Source organism: Oncorhynchus clarkii, chromosome 9 (genome assembly GCF_045791955.1).
Source record: "Oncorhynchus clarkii lewisi isolate Uvic-CL-2024 chromosome 9, UVic_Ocla_1.0, whole genome shotgun sequence".
In the NCBI taxonomy this organism is placed as follows: Eukaryota; Metazoa; Chordata; class Actinopteri; order Salmoniformes; family Salmonidae; genus Oncorhynchus; species Oncorhynchus clarkii.
The window spans coordinates 17,982,872-18,002,100 of record NC_092155.1 but is presented as its reverse complement, the minus strand read 5'-3'; the positions used below and the strand labels follow the sequence as shown (position 1 = coordinate 18,002,100).

The 19,229-nt window shown below is 43.7% G+C and overlaps 1 protein-coding gene across 1 annotated transcript; it reads left to right on the top strand.

Annotated features, from left to right (window-relative positions):
- Window positions 1–820: 820 nt before the first annotated feature.
- LOC139416023 (Fc receptor-like protein 5) lies at window positions 821–13,634 on the top strand. Its single transcript, XM_071164261.1, has 18 exons — window positions 821–968; window positions 1,105–1,149; window positions 5,924–6,184; window positions 6,360–6,617; window positions 6,710–6,982; window positions 7,179–7,448; window positions 7,538–7,858; window positions 7,953–8,231; window positions 8,400–8,645; window positions 8,847–8,963; window positions 9,083–9,107; window positions 9,187–9,284; window positions 9,432–9,482; window positions 10,441–10,512; window positions 10,598–10,660; window positions 10,787–10,845; window positions 10,945–11,007; window positions 12,864–13,634. Exons 1-17 carry the CDS (start codon window positions 938–940, stop codon window positions 10,987–10,989), a joined length of 2,514 nt encoding a protein of 837 aa, XP_071020362.1. The 5' UTR covers window positions 821–937; the 3' UTR covers window positions 10,990–11,007; window positions 12,864–13,634.
- The last annotated feature ends 5,595 nt before the right edge of the window (window positions 13,635–19,229 follow it).

The window sequence follows — 19,229 nt, the reverse complement described above, 5'->3', positions numbered from 1 at the left end:
CTGAAATGTGGCAAAAGGTCGCAAAGTTCAAGGGGGCCGAATACTTTCGCAAGGCACTGTACAGGGGGGAGGAGACTCTGACTGAAACTACAGATGGTATAAGAATAGTCAGTTATTCAGCCCCTTTAACACAAATACTAGTACAGAATCAGTCCTGTCTACATGTCTAACAGTGGTTCATATACCTGTGAGGGTGTAAAGGGAAACAAGTTATCCAAGACCAGTGAAGCTGTACAACTGACTGTGTCTGGTAAGTCTATCTAATCATGCAAACAACTCCATGGGCAACTAGAATAATTTCTTAGATTGAAAGTTTTTAACCAGTCCTCTGTCTAATCCCAAATCAACCACAACCTGTCCTGAGTATCTCTCCTCAGTGGCTGAACCCTGGAGACTCAGTGACTCTGAGCTGTGAAGTTGACAAGACGTCTACAGACTGGAGGTTCTCCTGGTACAGGACTGTTCCCTACAGAGCTGGGTTACCCTCCCTATCAGACAAGTCTTGCTCTCCATGTGTTTATGGAGGGGATAGCTGAAGCTGAGGCTAGCTGGGATACCAGTCGTTACCATAACTTAGCTTTGGGGGGAGGCATCTGTGCATGGTGGTTGTAAAAATGAACTAACATCTGCACATTCTGATATCAAACTGATCTAATCTCAGCCCTCTATTCTCATTCCATCCTCTTTTCCTTCAATAAAGAGGAAGGAAGCAGTGTGAGGTCATGTAGCAAACTATAAGAAGAAGTTGGTCAGAAAATTAACACGCCATCAACCGCTGCTCTTTTTTCTCACAGCCTTTGTACGTTTCTCAATCATTTTCTCTATTTTTCTGTGTGACGGTGAAGAGGTGTGATCTAAACAGTCTGTCATATAGGAAGTAGAGGGGTTTGTCAGAAGAACTGTAGTTGTAGAGAAGGTCACCTGTCAGTGGGACAGAATGGAGAACACATTGCTCTGTGTGCTGATCTGTAAGTAAGGACGTATTAGTGTTTGTGTGTTTGTCTATGAGCACAATGCACTAATGTTAATATTACTATTCTATTACTATAGTGGTATACACTACTGTATTACTACTGTATTGTAATGACTTTGTCTTTGTTGAAGTGCTGAGTATCCTCATCTACTGTGGACACTGTGATGAAGATGATGGTAGATATTAATTTATTTGATCAAACCTCCATCTCTTTATGTTTCATCATCTTTGTCTCTGCTTTTCCTTCCTCACTCACGTTCATTAATGTTATGAGAAAAGGGGATTCAGTTGTGTATGTATGATCTGTAAAGAGGTAGGAAACATCGTTTATGTACATGTTTTATTTGACTGATAGGTAATTGTGTTATGATGGTTGTGTTTATGTAGGTAGACTAAAGTCTGTATTGGAGCCAGTATGATACGTCATACCAGCCATATTTCTGCCTGCTTGAACTCCAACAACTCAGATACACATGAAAACATGAAATGACTCAGGGAATCGATAGAACATCCTTTAGAAATGCACAAAAACAATTTAACATTCAAAATGAGTGAACCTTTCCGTTAAGTTTTAAAAAATTAGCAATTTTGTCATGTGAAAATGAATTAAAAAAGTTATGTAATCACGTGAAAATCCACATGTGAAACTTAATGTGAAATATCAGCCCCAGAAGTCTCAACTCATAACCACATCTGAAATCATGTGGTTTTTCCATAAGGGCAGTCTAACAGCATCTAACCAGTCTAACAGCATCTAACCAGTCTGACAGCATCTAACCAGTCTGACAGCATCTAACCAGTCTAACAGCATCTAACCAGTCTGACAGCATCTAACCAGTCTGACAGCATCTAACCAGTCTAACAGCATCTAACCAGTCTGACAGCATCTAACCAGTCTAACAGCATCTAACCAGTCTAACAGCATCTAACCAGTCTGACAGCATCTCACCATTCTGACAGCATCTAACCAGTCTAACAGCATCTAACCAGTCTGACAGCATCTAACCAGTCTGACAGCATCTAACCAGTCTAACAGCATCTAACCAGTCTGACAGCATCGCACCATTCTGAAAAGCATCACACCATTCTGAAAATCATCTGACCATTCTGACAGCATCTCACCATTCTGAAAAGCATCTGACCATTCTGACAGCATCTCACCATTCTGAAATGCATCTCACCATTCTGAAAAGCATCTGACCATTCTGACAGCATCTCAACATTCTGAAATGCATCTCACCAGTTTGAAAAGCATCTGACCATTCTGACAGCATCTCAACATTCTGAAATGCATCTCACCAGTCTGAAAAGCATCTGACCATTCTGACAGCATCTCACCATTCTGAAAAGCATCTCACCATAATCTCATGGAGCATGAATGTACTGATAGGAATGAGAGCTCTCATGATCTGACTTTGCTGTCATAATGACATGAATGAAAGAGCTAATCAGAGCTAATCTTCCACACAGGAAGTTGCAGACACTTGTAGAATCTGTGCCAAGGCTCATTGAAGCTGTTCTGATGGCTTGTGGTGCCCCAACACCCTATTAAGACACTTTATGTTGGTGTTTCCTTTATTTTGGCAGTTACCTGTAGCAGCAAGCTACATGGAGAATGGAAGAGTTTCGAATCGCGCAAAACGGAATATAGTATTGCGGATAAAGTTCAGAACGACACAATTTCATGCATACAACGTTAAAATACCTGCATCATTAAACTGAGAGCTTTACCGTTTCTAAAATGACGTGTTAGGGTGATTTTAGAGACTGTTCATGTTTTTTGGGGGTTCCCCATAAGGAGGATGAGGAAGTGATTTGCTGTTTAGGATAAGTTTTAAATCACAAAAAGGTGTCTGAACTGTTCTATAACATGGTATTTACATTTAAAAATTGACATTTTGTTGTAAAAATGCAAACTTCTCCTTTAATATCAGTGAATAACTCTGCACATGAGTTGATAGTGAGATGCTATTCAGTCATTTCAACCATTTACTGTAATACTGGCATACTTATTACTTTGTGGACTGGAGCCCCACTTAATATGTTGGCCTTCCCTGTTTCAATATTCAAGTAGTGGATGTATTGTTATACTGAAGCTCTTTATTGACATTTTTATCCATGGATGTTTGTGTCTGAGAGAGAATGTAAAGAATGTGGTAAGAGCTGGAAGTATTTAGTTGCACGATATACACTGAGTGAACAAAACATTAAGAACACCTTCCTTCCAACTGTTAATTCAGTTAGTTGTCTGTGTTCTGTCTGTGCAGAGAGACATGTAGCTGTTCTGACCCTCCAACCCAACTGGACCCAAATATTCAGAGGAGATACTATCACTATGAGATGTGACATACATGGGGGAGGAGACTCTGACTGGCAGTATGAGTGGCATAACAACAGGAAGTTAGTCTACTCTAATAAAAAGTCAGAGTACAGAATCACTCCTCGTTATACATTTGAATTTAGAAGTTTACATACACTTAGGTTGGAGTCATTAAAACTTGTTTTTCAACCACTACACAAATTTCTTGTTAACTATCTATGGCTTTGGCCAGTCGGTTAGGACATCTACTTTGTGCATGACACAAGTAATTTTTCCAACAATTGTTAAAAGACAGATTATTTCACTTATAATTCACTGTATCATAATTCCAGTGGTTTCAGAAGTTTACATACACTAAGTTGACTGTGCCTTTAATTAAACAGCTTGGAAAATTCCAGAAAATGATGCCATGGCTTTAGAAGCTTCTGATAGGCTAATTGACATCATTTGATTCGATTGGGGCTGTACCTGTGAATGTACACTGCTCAAAAAAATAAAGGGAACACTAAAATAACACATCCTAGATCTGAATGAATGAAATATTCTTATTGAATACTTTTTTCATTACATAGTTGAATGTGCTGACAACAAAATCACTCAAAAATTATCAATGGAAATCAAATGTATCAACCCATGGAGGTCTGGATTTGGGGTCACACTCAAAATTAAAGTGGAAAACCACACTGCAGGCTGATCCAACTTTGATGTAATGTCCTTAAAACAAGTCAAAATGAGGCTCAGTAGTGTGTGTGGCCTCCACGTGCCTGTATGACCTCCCTACAACGCCTGGGTATGCTCCTGATGAGGTGGCGGATGGTCTCCTGAGGGATCTCCTCCCAGACCTGGACTAAAGCATCCGTCAACTCCTGGGCAGTCTGTGGTGCAACGTGGCGTTGGTGGATGGAGCGAGACATGATGTCCCAAATGTGCTCAATTGGATTCAGGTCTGGGGAACGGGAGGACCAGTCCATAGCATCAATGCCTTCCTCTTGCAGGACCTGCTGACACACTCCTAATGCATTGTCTCGCATTAGGAGGAACTCAGGGCCAACCGCACCCGCATATGGTCTCACAAGGGGTCTTAGGATCTCATCTCGGTACCTAATGGCAGTCAGGCTACCTCTGCCGAGCACATGGAGGGCTGTGCGGCCCCCCAAAGAAATGCCACCCCACACCATGACTGACCCACTGCCAAACCGGTCATGCTGGAGGATGTTGCAGGCAGCAGAACGTTCTCCACGGCGTCTCCAGACTCTGTCACGTCTGTCACATGTGCTCAGTGTGAACCTGCTTTCATCTGTGAAGAGCACAGGGCACCAGTGGCGAATTTGCCAATCTTGATGTTCTCTGGCAAATTTCAAATGTCCTGCACGGTGTTGGGCTGTAAGCACAACCCCCACCTGTGGACGTCGGGCCCTCATACCATCCTCATGGAGTCTGTTTCTGACCGTTTGAGCAGACACATGCACATTTGTGGCCTGCTGGAGGTCATTTTGCAGGGCTCTGGCAGTGCTCCTCCTTGCACAAAGGCGGAGGTAGCGGTCCTGCTGCTGGGTTGTTGCCCTCCTACGGCCTCCTCCACGTCTCCTGATGTACAGGCCTGTCTCCTGGTAGCGCCTCCATGCTCTGGACACTACGCTGACAGACACAGCAAACCTTCTCGCCACAGCTCGCATTGATGTGCCATCCTGGATGAGCTGCACTACCTCAGCCACTTGTGTGGGTTGTAGACTCATGACCAAAACATCAGCCAGGAAGCATTGGAACTGAGAAGTGGTCTGTGGTCACCACCTGCAGAACCACTCCTTTATTGGGGGTGTCTTGCTAATTGCCTATAATTTCCACCTGTTGTCTATATCATTTGCACAACAGCATGTGAAATGTATTGTCAATCAGTGTTGCTTCCTAAGTGGACAGTTTAATTTCACAGAAGTGTGATTGACTTGGAGTTACATTGTGTTGTTTAAGTGTTCCCTTTATTTTTTTGAGCAGTGTATTTCAAGGCCTACCTTCAAACTCATTGCCTCTTTGCTTAACATCATTGGAAAATTAGAAGAAATCAGCCAATACCATCTACATGGGTATTAAGAATCATTTACACTAAGCGTATAAAACTTTAAGAACACCTTACTAATATTGAGTTGCAACCGTCCACTTTTTGCCCTCGAAAGAGTCTCAATTCATCGGGGCATTGACTCTACAAGGTGTCAAAAGCGTTCCACAGGGATGCTGTCCCATGTTGATTCCAATGCTTCCCACAGGTGTGTCAAGTTGGCTGGATGTCCTTAGGATGGTGGACAATTCTTCATACACAAGTGAATCTGTTGAGCGTGAAAAACCCAGGAGCTCCTGGCACCTACTACCATATCCCGTTCAAGGCACTTCAATCTTTTGTCTTGCCCATTCAAACTCTGAATGGCACACATACACAATCCATGTCTCAATTGTCTGAAGGATTAAGAATCCATCTTTAACTTGTCTCCTCCCCTTCATCTACACTGATTGAAGTGGATTTAACAGGTGACATGGAAGGATATACCTGATTTACCTGGTCAGTCTATGTCATGGAAAGTCCCTCATGTTTTGTACAATCAGTGTATATTGGATATATCTCGTTTGTGTTTCCACAGCTCTGCCTGTGGCCTCAGTGAGTATCTCTCCTCAGGGTCTCCTCTACCCTGGAGATACTGTCACTCTGCAGTGTGACATATCAGACTACACAGACTGGACGTACCTCTGGTCCAGAAACAACCAACCAGGTTCCAGTACACATGGTCAAATCATCACCATCTCTCTCCCCGACCAGGCTGGTCAGTACCAGTGTCTAGGGACAAGGAGAGATCAGCCCCAGAAGTCTCAACTCAGCAAAGCCCTCTCTATCCAGCTCACTGGTGAGTTTAAGACTCAGTCATTGACAAAGAGTAAAAAGAGGCTATATGTACAAACTCCAAATGCATTTCTTCACAATGACAACCTTTTAGAATCAATACCACGATAGCAAGATTCCACAATATGTGTTCTCATCTTATGTATGAATCAACAACTGACTGCATTGTCTTTCAACAGCTAAACCCACGGCCTCAGTGAGAATCTCTCCTCAGGGTCCCTTCTACTCTGGAGAGACAGTCAGCATGCAGTGTGACATATCAATGTACACAGACTGGACGTACAGCTGGTATATAGGCAACAACCTTGATTCCAGTATGCCTGGTAAAACCATCACCACTCTGTCTAACCGGGCTGGTCAGTACAGATGTGCTGGGGTAAGGACAGGTCGACCTCAGTGGTCTCAAGTCAGTGTTTTCCTCCCCATCAGAGTCACTGGTGAGTTCACTAATGATGCTCCATCACTAACTTGTCGTAGTGTGTATCAGGACACTGGATCTTTCCACTCAAACCTATTGCAATACCAACAGATTATCAGCCGTCGACTACACTGACTTCAGACAAAGAGAACATATTCACAGGAGACAGTGTGACACTGAACTGTACTGTAGAGTCTCCTGGATGGAAGTTTTCCTGGTACAGACACAGACCAGACTCTACACCAGTAACCACAACCTCTGGATACTCCTACACACTCAGCAGGGTCAGTGTCTCTGATGGAGGACAGTACTGGTGCAGAGCTGGGAGAGGAGACCCAGTCTACTACACCCTGTACAGTGACCCAGTCCAGATAAACATTACTGGTGAGTCTAAAACAGTTTTATGATAAATAAGATGCTATTTTACATTGATATACTAGGGTATAATATTTTGTCTGCTGACTATATCCCAACAACTGTAGGTAACTTGAAGCTATATTCATGAGTAGTCCTATTGATAAATGCACACATTTAAAATTGAGCAATTGCTTATTCAGTTAGCTGTGTTGTGTCTGTGCAGAGAGACCTGTTGCTGTTCTGACCCTCCAACCCAACTGGACCCAGATATTCAGTGGAGAGACTGTCACTATGAGATGTGACATACAGGAAGGAGGAGACTCTGACTGGAACTACAGATATAAGAATAGTCAGTTAGTGATCCTATTTAACACAAAGACTGAGTACAGAATCAGTCCTGTCTACATGTCTAACAGTGGTTCATATACCTGTGAGGGTGTAAAGGGGAACAAGTTCTCCAAGACCAGTGAAGCTGTACAACTGTCTGTGTCTGGTAAGTCTATTTAAGATTATACAAGTCATGATGGTTGCTCAAATATGTTTAAGATTAAAAGTTTGAATCCTGCCTTTCCTTCATAACAGGTAAACCCAAGGCTGTCCTGAGAATCTCTCCTCAGTGGCTGAACCCTGGAGACTCAGTGACTCTGAGCTGTGAAGTTGACAAGATGTCTACAGGCTGGAGGTTCTCCTGGTACAGGACTGTTCCCTACAGAGCTGGGTTACCCTCCCTATCAGACAAGTCTTACTCTCTACAGCCCCTATCTGACAATGGGACTAGTGAAGACTCCTACACTCTGATCCCTGCTGGTCCTACTCCCACAGGAGGATATGTGTGTAGAGCTGGGAGAGGAGACCCAGTCTATGACACACACTACAGTGAACCTCAGTTTCTCTGGTCAGGAGGTAACTAAACACATTGAAACATATTTAAGTCTCCAACGTGTGTATGATACATATTATTTAACTAAAGGTTTGACTCTGTCTCTCATTGTTTCAGATCTGCAGCCTTCAGTGTCTCTCAGAATAAGTCCCAACACAACTCAACACTTTAGATCAAAGTCTCTCTCACTGAGCTGTGAGCTGAAGGGGAACTCTACTGGATGGAGACTGATGAGATACACAGAGAGAGGAGTAGAGTCAGGGTGTGTCTCTAACTGGGGATCAATAACAGGGTCTACATGTACCATCAGGTCCACATACACATGGCACAGTGGAGTGTACTGGTGTGAGTTTGGATCAGGAGAGTACAGTAATGCTGTCAACATCACAGTGGATGGTACGTCTATTGTACGACATTCACACACAAAAACAACATTTCATGATAATAGGATGTTCAATTCTGTAACCGAATTGCATCTGTTATAAAATACAAGATCATAATATTTTGAGGGTGATGACTCCAGTATGCAGATTTACAGTATTATTTATATATTATGTTAAACAGCTGGTGATGTGATCCTGGAGAGCCCTGTCCATCCCATAACTGAAGGAGACTCTGTGACTCTGCGCTGCAAATACAGGACAACCAGCTCAAACATCAAGGCTGATTTCTACAAAGATGGAATACTCATCAAGAATGAGACCACGGGAGAGATGACCATCCCTGCAGTATCCAAATCAGATGAAGGATTCTACACATGCAAATACCCCGACAAGAGAGAATCACCAGAGAGCTGGATGACAGTGAGAGGTGAGAAAACTATTCTGATCACAAGTTAACTTTTCATCATCTGTGTGATAGTGATTTTAGTGTTGAAGTTAAAAAACGTTTGGATTTGCAATCCCATAGAAAATATGACCTCTCAACTAAATTATCAAAATATACAGGCTTGTCTGTAGTCCTATATTACCTCTCTCAGAGTCTGATGGTGTTGTGCTGTTCTCTCTCCAGCCGTAGCTCCTGGATCCTCTACACCAGTCCTAGTAGGAGTGGTTGTGGGTCTGGTTGTTGCTGGTGTTCTACTGGTCATTCTCCTCGTCCTGCTGTGGAGATTTAAAAACGCCAAAGGTAAGATTTGTATTATTCATCATTTAACTCTGTAGTTCATGTTTAGTTAGAAAAATGTGTAATTACAATAGTTCAATACAGATAATACCCTATATAATAGTTTGCATTTCTCATTACAGGTTCCTGTTTTAACAGTATATTATTGTGAGTACACCTGTCTCTCAACTATAATTATTCAGTAATATATCGTCTTAGTTCTTCATGAGTATCTCTCTCCCTCTAGGCACCCCCAGACCCAGTGCACCAACCAGGACCCCCAACAGGACCAAGGATCTACCCAGGGTCAGGCTCCTGATGCTGGGTATACATGTCTGCAGCATGGTCAGTTTCTCAGCCCAGACTTTACCACTCTCTGTAACCTCATACACTGTCTCATCAACATCCACTTTATATAACATGTTACTGTACTCTCTGTCCCTGAGGGAGAACCAACCTAACTAACCTGTCTCTCTCTTCTTTGACCAACAGGTGGTGTTCACATCTACGATACGATCAATCCCTCAGACAACTGTAATAATGGTACTGTATACTGTGTTATGTTTAGTATGACTACAGGATAGAGTTAGTGCTGCTGTTCTTCGTGTGTTTAATATGAATACAGTATATTACTGCTGCTGTTCTTCATGTGTTTAATATGAATACAGTATAGAGTTACTGCTGCTGTTCTTCATGTGTTTAATATGAATACAGTATAGAGTTACTGCTGCTGTTCTTCATGTGTTTAGTATGAATACAGTATAGAGTTACTGCTGCTGTTCTTCATGTGTTTAATATGAATACAGTATAGAGTTACTGCTGCTGTTCTTCATGTGTTTAGTATGACTACAGTATAGAGTTACTGCTGCTGTTCTTCATGTGTTTAGTATGACTACAGTATAGAGTTACTGCTGCTGTTCTTCATGTGTTTAGTATGAATACAGTATAGAGTTACTGCTGCTGTTCTTCATGTGTTTAGTATGACTACAGTATAGAGTTACTGCTGCTGTTCTTCATGTGTTTAGTATGACTACAGTATAGAGTTACTGCTGCTGTTCTTCATGTGTTTAGTATGACTACAGTATAGAGTTACTGCTGCTGTTCTTCATGTGTTTAGTATGAATACAGTATAGAGTTACTGCTGCTGCTCTTCATGTGTTTAATATGACTACAGTATAGAGTTACTGCTGCTGTTCTTCATGTGTTTAATATGAATACAGTATAGAGTTACTGCTGCTGCTCTTCATGTGTTTAATATGACTAACACTAAGACTAAGGGCTGTATTCAGTCCGTATCGTGGAAGTTCAGCGTTACAGTGTGATTTAAATTTAAAGGCAATGTACCCACGTTAGTGGAGACTACATTCAAGATAAACACTGTATATTTAGACTCAATCAGAAATGACCTTTACATTTCTGTCAGTCAATCTGTAACCCTTCATCAATACAGACTGAATAGAGTCCTAAGTAGAGATATTAGTGTTTCACCTGTATGTTTCAGATGCTGCTGTTGGACCAAGTCATTTGACATACGCCCAGATTCAACTCACAAAGTTGGACAAGAAAAATAATGGTGACTATCTGTGACATCAATGAATAATGTGCAGTGTGTCAAAGATTAGTTAAAACATTTACAATAAATGTTTTATTTTTCTCAGAAAAGCCAGCTGATCCAAAAGAAAGTCCAGTCTACTCTGAGGTGAAGACAGGAAAAGCCACAAGTAAGACCCATTCTACTAGTTGGCAGTTAGTCACTAAAGTCACAATTTGGGAGTTTTGATGAAGAGGCAGAATATTAAATAAGATAATTCCTTAATTTGTTGACTGGAAATGTCCATTGTCATCAGCAGCTGGACCTGTTGATGTGACTTATCCTCCAAAAGAAGACCAAAGCCAAGAAGAAGAGGTAAGACTGGACATCCCTCCCTCCATATTCCCCCTATCAGAACCTCACACCTCTGACCACATATTGAATATCTCTGTATTTTATCCTCACTCCCTATAGAAACAACAACCCCACCTGAGACAGATTCAGTCTATTCTCAACTGAAGCCAGGCACAACCCCAGGTAAGACTAATATCCATATGCTATTGATACTAATATGATACTTATATGTAACCCTCTCACAACAGACTTGGATAGATCAGCAAGGGAATAATGGTTTAAAGTACATCTCAGTATTTAAAATGTTATGATACTGACTCAATCGAAGGGAAAACAAGAGGCTAGGGATATTACTAATAGATAAAAAGGCGTATATTACTGTGAATGACTCAAAGAAAATACAAACACATACAGAATGCAATTTTACGTGAATATATTACAATATTGGAATAAAAATATAACCCTAGGGTATAGAGACTGCACTCAAACTCAGTTAATTACACTGTTCAAGCTTGCAAACTAATGTTGGTGCATTGGAGCTCAATGAATTTCGATATAAACCAAATGATTCAGCAAATGAATGGGAAACCCCAGTGTTCCTCACGGTACCGTAGCATACCCCCTGAAACGATAAATCCAAGGCCAATGCCTTTCTATAATCCATGGCGGAAAATGCTTTGCATGCAACAGAAGGGATGTCCATCGTCATTAAAGAAGTCCTCAGGTCTCTCGAAACAAAACAGCTCCCGACCTGACAAGCTAAGCTACCATGGCAAAATTCTCCATATAGCAATAGGCGAATTCGGGCAAATTCGACAGATACTTAACAGCACTATCTGTACACATGTAACAGGTAAATAAACTTAAGCAACAGTCTCTTTGCTAAATGGAATCTCTTCAAATGTAAAAGTTTGAAATTCAACAACTATAGTGTCCGTCTCAGTTCTCCTCATGTCTCCCGCAGCATCACCCCTTCGAGCGCCTCAAAAGTCCTCTGCCACAGCAAACCCAGAGTTTACGCGATTGTCCCAAAACTTTAGCAAGGCTTCCCATTGGTTAAACCAAATCAGTTTACTTAGTTTACATGAACATAAAATGTCCAAATAATTGAGTGGACTGTACATCAAAGAATTCAACAAACTGTGACTCTGAGAGGCCCAGTGCAATCAAAAACCTGATTTTAATATATATTTCCACACTATGATGTTGCAATAATACTGTGAAATTGTTACAATTATAATCATGCCCTTTTAGTGAAGAGCTGTTTTGAAAAGACAGATAGACATTACAGCATGTTTTGGTTGGAAGGAATTTTTGACATATAATTTCTTTGATGCTTGCACATGAAAGTAACGTAACATAGGCTTAACAGCAGAGGCTGTAGTAAAATGACATGTTTCTAATACATGGTTTATCAGGTTATTACACCTTTATGGAATGAATGCTCATATATCTATATATATATATATATATATATATCTATATGTATACTGTATCTATTGACAGTATATCTCTATTTTATTCTTAGGACTTTGTTTGACTGCAAGCACTAAACAAATGTTGTGTTACAGGTCCTTGAGGGAGATGGAGGGATAAATAACTCTGTGTGGTGATATGTTACAGGTCCTTGAGGGAGATGGAGGGATAAATAACTCTGTGTGGTGATGTGTTACAGGTCCTTGAGGGAGAAGGAGGGATAAATAACTTTGTGTGGTGATGTGTTACAGGTCCTTGAGGGAGAAGGAGGGATAAATAACTCTGTGTGGTGATATGTTACAGGTCCTTGAGGGAGATGGAGGGATAAATAACTCTGTGTGGTGATATGTTACAGGTCCTTGAGGGAGATGGAGGGATAAATAACTTTGTGTGGTGATATGTTACAGGTCCTTGAGGGAGATGGAGGGATAAATAACTTTGTGTGGTGATATGTTACAGGTCCTTGAGGGAGATGGAGGGATAAATAACTTTGTGTGGTGATATGTTACAGGTCCTTGAGGGAGATGGAGGGATAAATAACTTTGTGTGGTGATATGTTACAGGTCCTTGAGGGAGATGGAGGGACACACCATCAGAGGAGACGTAGGAGCCATCTGGGAACATGGGTTATGCATGCTGGATGCACGCAAGCACACACACATGCAGGCATGCTCACACACACACATGCACACGAACACACAAATACAGAAAAAACACATTCACTCTTACAAGTGAACATGTGAAGTATTCCAAAAACACATGTTTTCATGTGATCACGTGATATTATTTGAAGTTAATGTGATAACGTGATCTTATTTGAAGTTAATATGATAACATGTGACAACATATGACATGGAACTGCACATGTGAAAACGTGATTTCACGTTACATTTCTCATGTGTTTGTTCTGTGAGGGACACACACACAATAACACCTTGTACATGAAGGATTTGTATGTTATTTTAATTTACCAGATAAATACAACAAATATATTCTATTTAACCCTGTGTGTATTACTGTAACAGCTTAAATAAAGGATATGTTGTAATGATGATACATCTTATAAACAGCTACAGTAATTCTATCTGCTTTGTATTGTGTATTGAATTGTTTGGTTGTAAATATACTGAAATGTATTATCATTGATTCATTATTTCTGTCATTCAGATGATAGAATAACATATTTTGTATATGAATGTCACAGTCACGTTCGTTGAATGGAGGAGACCAAGGCACAGCGAATACATGATTTTAATGAAGACGAAGAGCACTTAACAAACTATACAAAAACAACAAACCGACCGTGAAGCTATATAATACTAATGCAAACACAGGCATCTAGACATAGAAAATAACCCACGAAATACCCAAAGAAGATGGCTGCCTAAATATGGTTCCCAATCAGAGACAACGATAAACAGCTGCCTCTAATTGAGAACCAATCTAGGCAACCATAGACATACATAAACACCAAAATGGTAAACAACCCCATAAACATACAAAACCCCTAGACAGTACAAAAACACAAGCATCACCCATGTCACACCCTGACCTAACCAAAATAATAAAGAAAACAAAGAATACTAAGGTCAGGGCGTGACAGTATTCCCCCCCCCAAAAGATGCGGACTCCCGGCCGCACACCTAAACCTATATGGGAGGGTCTGGGTGGGCATGACTCAGCGGTGGCGGTTCTGGCTCGGGACGTGGATCCCGCTCCACTTCTGACTCGTCAAACTTACTTAATGTCTCTGGAGCGGGAACCCTCACCGCCGACCACGGACTAGAGGACGCCACTGGACTAATGGTCGAGTCTGGAGTGAGTGGCGCCTCTGGATTGAAGGGAGATTCTGGCGGATCCGGACCGGAGGGAGACTCTGGCGGATCCGGACCGGAGGGAGACTCTGGCGGATCCGGACTGCGACCAGTCGTGGTAGGTTCCGGACTGCGACCCGTCGTGGTAGGTTCCGGACTGCGACCCGTCGTGGTAGGTTCCGGTCTGCGGCCCGTCGTAGGAGGTTCCGGTCTGTAGACTACCGCCGGACGCTCTGGCCTGGGTACTGTCGCCGGACGCTCTGGACTGGGTCCTGTCGCCGGACGCTCTGGACTGGGTACTGTCGCCGGACGCTCTGGACTGGGTACTGTCGCCGGACGCTCTGGACTGGGTACTGTCGCCGGACGCTCTGGACTGGGTACTGTCGCCGGACGCTCTGGACTGGGTACTGTCGCCGGACGCTCTGGACATGGTACTGTCGCCGGACGCTCTGGACTGGGTACTGTCGCCGGACGCTCTGGACTGGGTACTGTCGCCGGACGCTCTGGACTGGGTACTGTCGCCGGACGCTCTGGACTGGGTACTGTCGCCGGACGCTCTGGACATGGTACTGTCGCCGGACGTTCTGGACTGGGTACTGTCGCCGGACGCTCTGGACTGGGTACTGTCGCCGGACGCTCTGGACTGGGTACTGTCGCCGGACGCTCTGGACATGGTACTGTCGCCGGACGCTCTGGACATGGTACTGTACAAACATTTATTGGAGCTGCCTCTCGGGCTTCCGTGCTAGCCGTGTACCCATATATCGTCGCCGTTCCTCCTGTGCTCTCTCCACTTGCTTCCATGGCAGGGTCTTGTCCCCTGCCATTACCTCCTCCCAGGTCCAGGATGTTTTACCGTCCAGTATTTTGTCCCGAGTCCACAATTCCACAAAGCGCTGTTCCTCCTTATCACGCTGCTTGGTCCTTTTATGGTGGGTAATTCTGTCATGTTCGTTGAATGGAGGAGACCAAGACGCAGCGTGAGATGAATACATGATTTTAATGAAGACGAAGAACACTTAACAAACTATACAAAAACAACAAACCAAACGTGACGCTATATAATACTAGGGCAGACACAGGCAACTAGACATAGAAAATAACCCACAAAATACCAAAAAAAAGATAGCTGCCTAAATATGGTTCCCAATCAGTGACAACGATAAACAGCTGCCTCTAATTGAGAACCAATCTAGGCAACCATAGACATACATAAACACCTAGATGGTTAACAACCCCATAAACATACAAAAACCCTAGACAGTACAAAAACACATACATCACCCATGTCACACCCTGACCTAACCAAAATAATGAAGAAAACAAAGAATACTAAGGTCAGGGCGTGACACATGTACATGTTTGCTTCTAATAACCTGTACTTTTACAGAATCTTTGCATCATGATTTTTTAATAAACTTTTTATTTTATCCACCAGATGGAATGAATGCTTTGTTACAGTAAACAGATATTTTCCTCATGGTCAACTGTTCCATACAACCAACCTACTTTGGTCAGCTCTCCTTTCAGCCTAATAGAGTTCTTGTCTCCTCAACATTACAGGAAAAGTGTTAGGAAGGAAACATTGTTGACAGCCTCACAACATTGTTGACAGCCTCACTCAATAATGAAATGTTAGACATTACATTGGATACTGACTTTAATACACAAAGAATACCCCTGGTAATAGAATACAATACAATATAATGCAATACAATAGAACTCTCCAAACTAGTACTTTAGGTTGATCAGTTATAGTTCAGTTGTAACATCAGGAAATACTAACGGAAATACATATGAAGAACTTGAGACACTGACATCCTTTCTCTGATAAAAATATAGTGATGTGCAACATTTTATAACCCCCCTCATCTAAGATAGTAATGACCTCTTACTATACTTCAACATTAAACTACTGTAGTTCTACAACCAACACACACAAATGCCTTGACTGTTTTTAATAAACTGAAAAATGTAAATGTGCACATTCACACCTATGATTGCAAAGGGGTCTTCCAAGTAAACAAAGGTCAGACTCATAAGTTAGAATGTGATATAACATGGTAACAATATTGAATGTTTCCATACTGTGTTGAATTGGTAATCTAAGTACAGTATGCGTGACTATGAGTTCTTGCAATTTGCCTCCTCATCCTACAGACAAGGTCAAGGTGATTAATGACATTAGTGGTTGTTTGACTCTGACTGATATTTCACCTCATGGTTGGTAAGACCACTGTTCCAGTTAGGGGGGTTATGTGTCTATGTGTTTAGACCTATGTGGACAGACAGACAGATAGACAGACATACATTCTCGGAGGCAGCACAGCATTTTTAGGCGGAGCACACGAGGAGATTGCATGAGTCAGGTTGGAGACCTGCGCCAACTCCTCGTGCTTACTGTGGGGAGTGTGTAACTGGTCAGGCGCAGTGTTATGCGGTGGAGCGCATGGTGGCTCAGGAGCACTGAGCCGGCACCTTCCTTCCTGGCAGGATAACTATTCTAGCCCGGCCAATGCGAGGAGCTGGAATAGAGCGCACCGGGCTAGAATAGTTATCCTGCCAGGAAGGAAGGTGCCGGCGCAGTGCTCCTGGTCTCCAGTATACCTCCTTGGACCAGGATATCCTGCACCGGCTCTGCGCACTGTGTCTCCGGTGAGTGTGCACAGCCCAGTGTGTCCTGTGCCAGCGCCCTGGATGCCATTTGCAGGGCGAAAATAAACATCCAGCCAGGACGGGTTGTGTTAGCTCTATACTCCAGACCTCCAGTGCGCCTCCACAGTCCAGTACGTCCTGTGCCTGCTCCCCGCACTCGCCCTGAGGTGCGTGTCACCAGCCCGGTACCACCAGTGCCGGCACCACGTACCAGGCCTACAGTGCGCCTCGGCAGTCCAGAGCGTCCGGTGACAGTACCCAGTCCAGAGCATCCGGCGACAGTACCCAGTCCAGAGCTTCTGGTGACAGTTCACAGACCGGAACATCCAGCGAAGTTCCACAGTCCGGAGCCTCCAACGACGGGCGGGCCACAGTCCGGAACCTCCAACGACGGGCCACAGTCCGGAACCTCCAACGACGGGCCACAGTTCGGAACCTCCAACGACGGGCCACAGACCGGAGCCTCCAACGACGGGCCACAGTCCGGAACCTCCAGCGATGGGCCACAGTCCGGAGCCTCCAACGACGGGCCACAGTCCGGAACCTCCAGCGACGGGCCACAGTCCGGAGCCTCCAGCGACGGGCCACAGTCCGGAACCTCCAGCAACGGGCCACAGTCCGGAGATTCCAGCGACGGGCCACAGTCCCTGAGCCTCCATCGACAATCCCAAGTCCGGGGCCTCCATCGACGATCCCCAGTCCGGAGCCTCCATCGACGGGCCACAGTTCGGAGCCTCCAGCGACGGGCCACAGTCCGGAGCCTCCAGCGACGGGCCACAGTCCGGAGCCTATGGTGAGGATCTGCAGTCCAGAGCCTCCGGCGAGGATCCACAGGTCAGTGCTACAAGGGCGGAGGGATCAGTGTAAAGAAGGGTGGCGGCGTCCAGAACCAGAGCCGCCACCGAAGTTAGATGCCCACCCAGACCCTCCCATATAGGTTTAGGTTTGCGGCCGGGAGTCCGCACCTTTGGGGGTTGGGGGTACTGTCACGCCCTGACCTTAGTTATCGTTGTTTTCTTTATGATTTCTGTTAGGTCAGGGTGTGACGAGGGTGGTTTGTTTAGTTTTGTATTGTCTAGAGGGTTTTGTATGTCTAGGGTTTTTTTGTAAGTTAGGTGTTTATATGTCTATGGTTGCCTAGATTGGTTCTCAATCAGAGGCAGCTGTTAATAGTTGTCTCTGATTAGGGACCATATTTAAGTAGCCATATTCCTTGGGTATTTTGTGGGTTGTTATTCTATGTCTAGTTGCCTGTTCTGCACTAGCCATATTAGCTTCACGGTTCATTTTGTTGTTTTTGTTAGTTTTGTTCAGTGTTCATTCTTTATTAAATAACTGTGCACGCTTACCACTCTGCGCCTTGGTCTCCTCATTATAACGACCGTGAAAGATATTGTATCATAATAGCATGACAGCTTTCCAATAATACATGAATTGACATTTTTGGTTCACATACACTGAGCATACATTAGGAACACCTTCCTAATCTTGAGTTGCACACCCCCTCCCCCCCGGTTTGCCTTCAGAACAGCCTCCATTCGTCTGGGCATGTACTCCACAAGGTGTCGAAAGCATTCCTCAGGGATGCTGGCTCATGTTGACTCAAGTTGGCTGGATGTCCTTTGGGTGGTGGAACATTCTTGATACACACGTGAATCTGTTAAGCGTGAAAAACCCAGGAGCGTTGAAGTTCTTGACACGCTTGGCATCTACTACCATACCCTATTTAAAGGCACTTCAATATTTTGTCTTGCGGCCTCCCGGGTGGTGCAGTGGTCTAAGGCACTGCATCACAGTGCTAGCTGTGCCACTAGAGATTCTGGGTTCGATCCCAAGCTCTATCGCAGCCGTCCGCGACCGGGAGGCCCATGGGGCGGCGCACAATTGGCCCAGCATCATCCAGGTTAGGGAGGGTTTGGCCGGCAGGGATATCCTTGTCTCTTTGTGCACTGGCGGGCTGGGCGAAGTGCACGCTGACCAGGTCGCCAGGTGTACTGTGTTTCCTCTGACACATTGGTGTGTCTGGCTTCCGGGTTGGATGTACGTTGTGTCAAGAAGCAGTGCGGCTTGGTTGGGTTGTGTTTCGGATGACGCGTGCCTCTCCTGAGTCTGTACGGGAGTTGCAGCGATGAGACAAGACTGTAACTACTACCAATTGGATACCATGAAATTGGAGAGAAAAAAAAAAATATATATATATATATATATATATATATATATATTTTGTCTTGGCCGTTCACCTCAATCCATGTCTCAATTGTGTCAAGGCTTAATAATCCTTCTTTAACCTTCACCTTCATCTACACTGATCGAAGTGACATGATCGAAGTAACAAGTGACATGAGGGATGATAGCTTTCACCTTGATTCACCTGGTCAGTCTATGTCATGGAAAGAGCAGGTGTTCTTAATGTTTTGTATACTCTGTGTATATTTTGGAGGCTACTTATACAGCGAATTG

Coding starts and splice junctions, on each gene's coding strand:
- LOC139416023 (XM_071164261.1), top strand. CDS start 938: ATGGAGAACACATTGCTCTGTGTGCTGATCT. Junction 9,483..10,440: donor CTCAGACAACTGTAATAATG/GTACTGTATACT, acceptor TGTATGTTTCAG/ATGCTGCTGTTGGACCAAGT. Junction 10,661..10,786: donor GAAGACAGGAAAAGCCACAA/GTAAGACCCATT, acceptor CATTGTCATCAG/CAGCTGGACCTGTTGATGTG.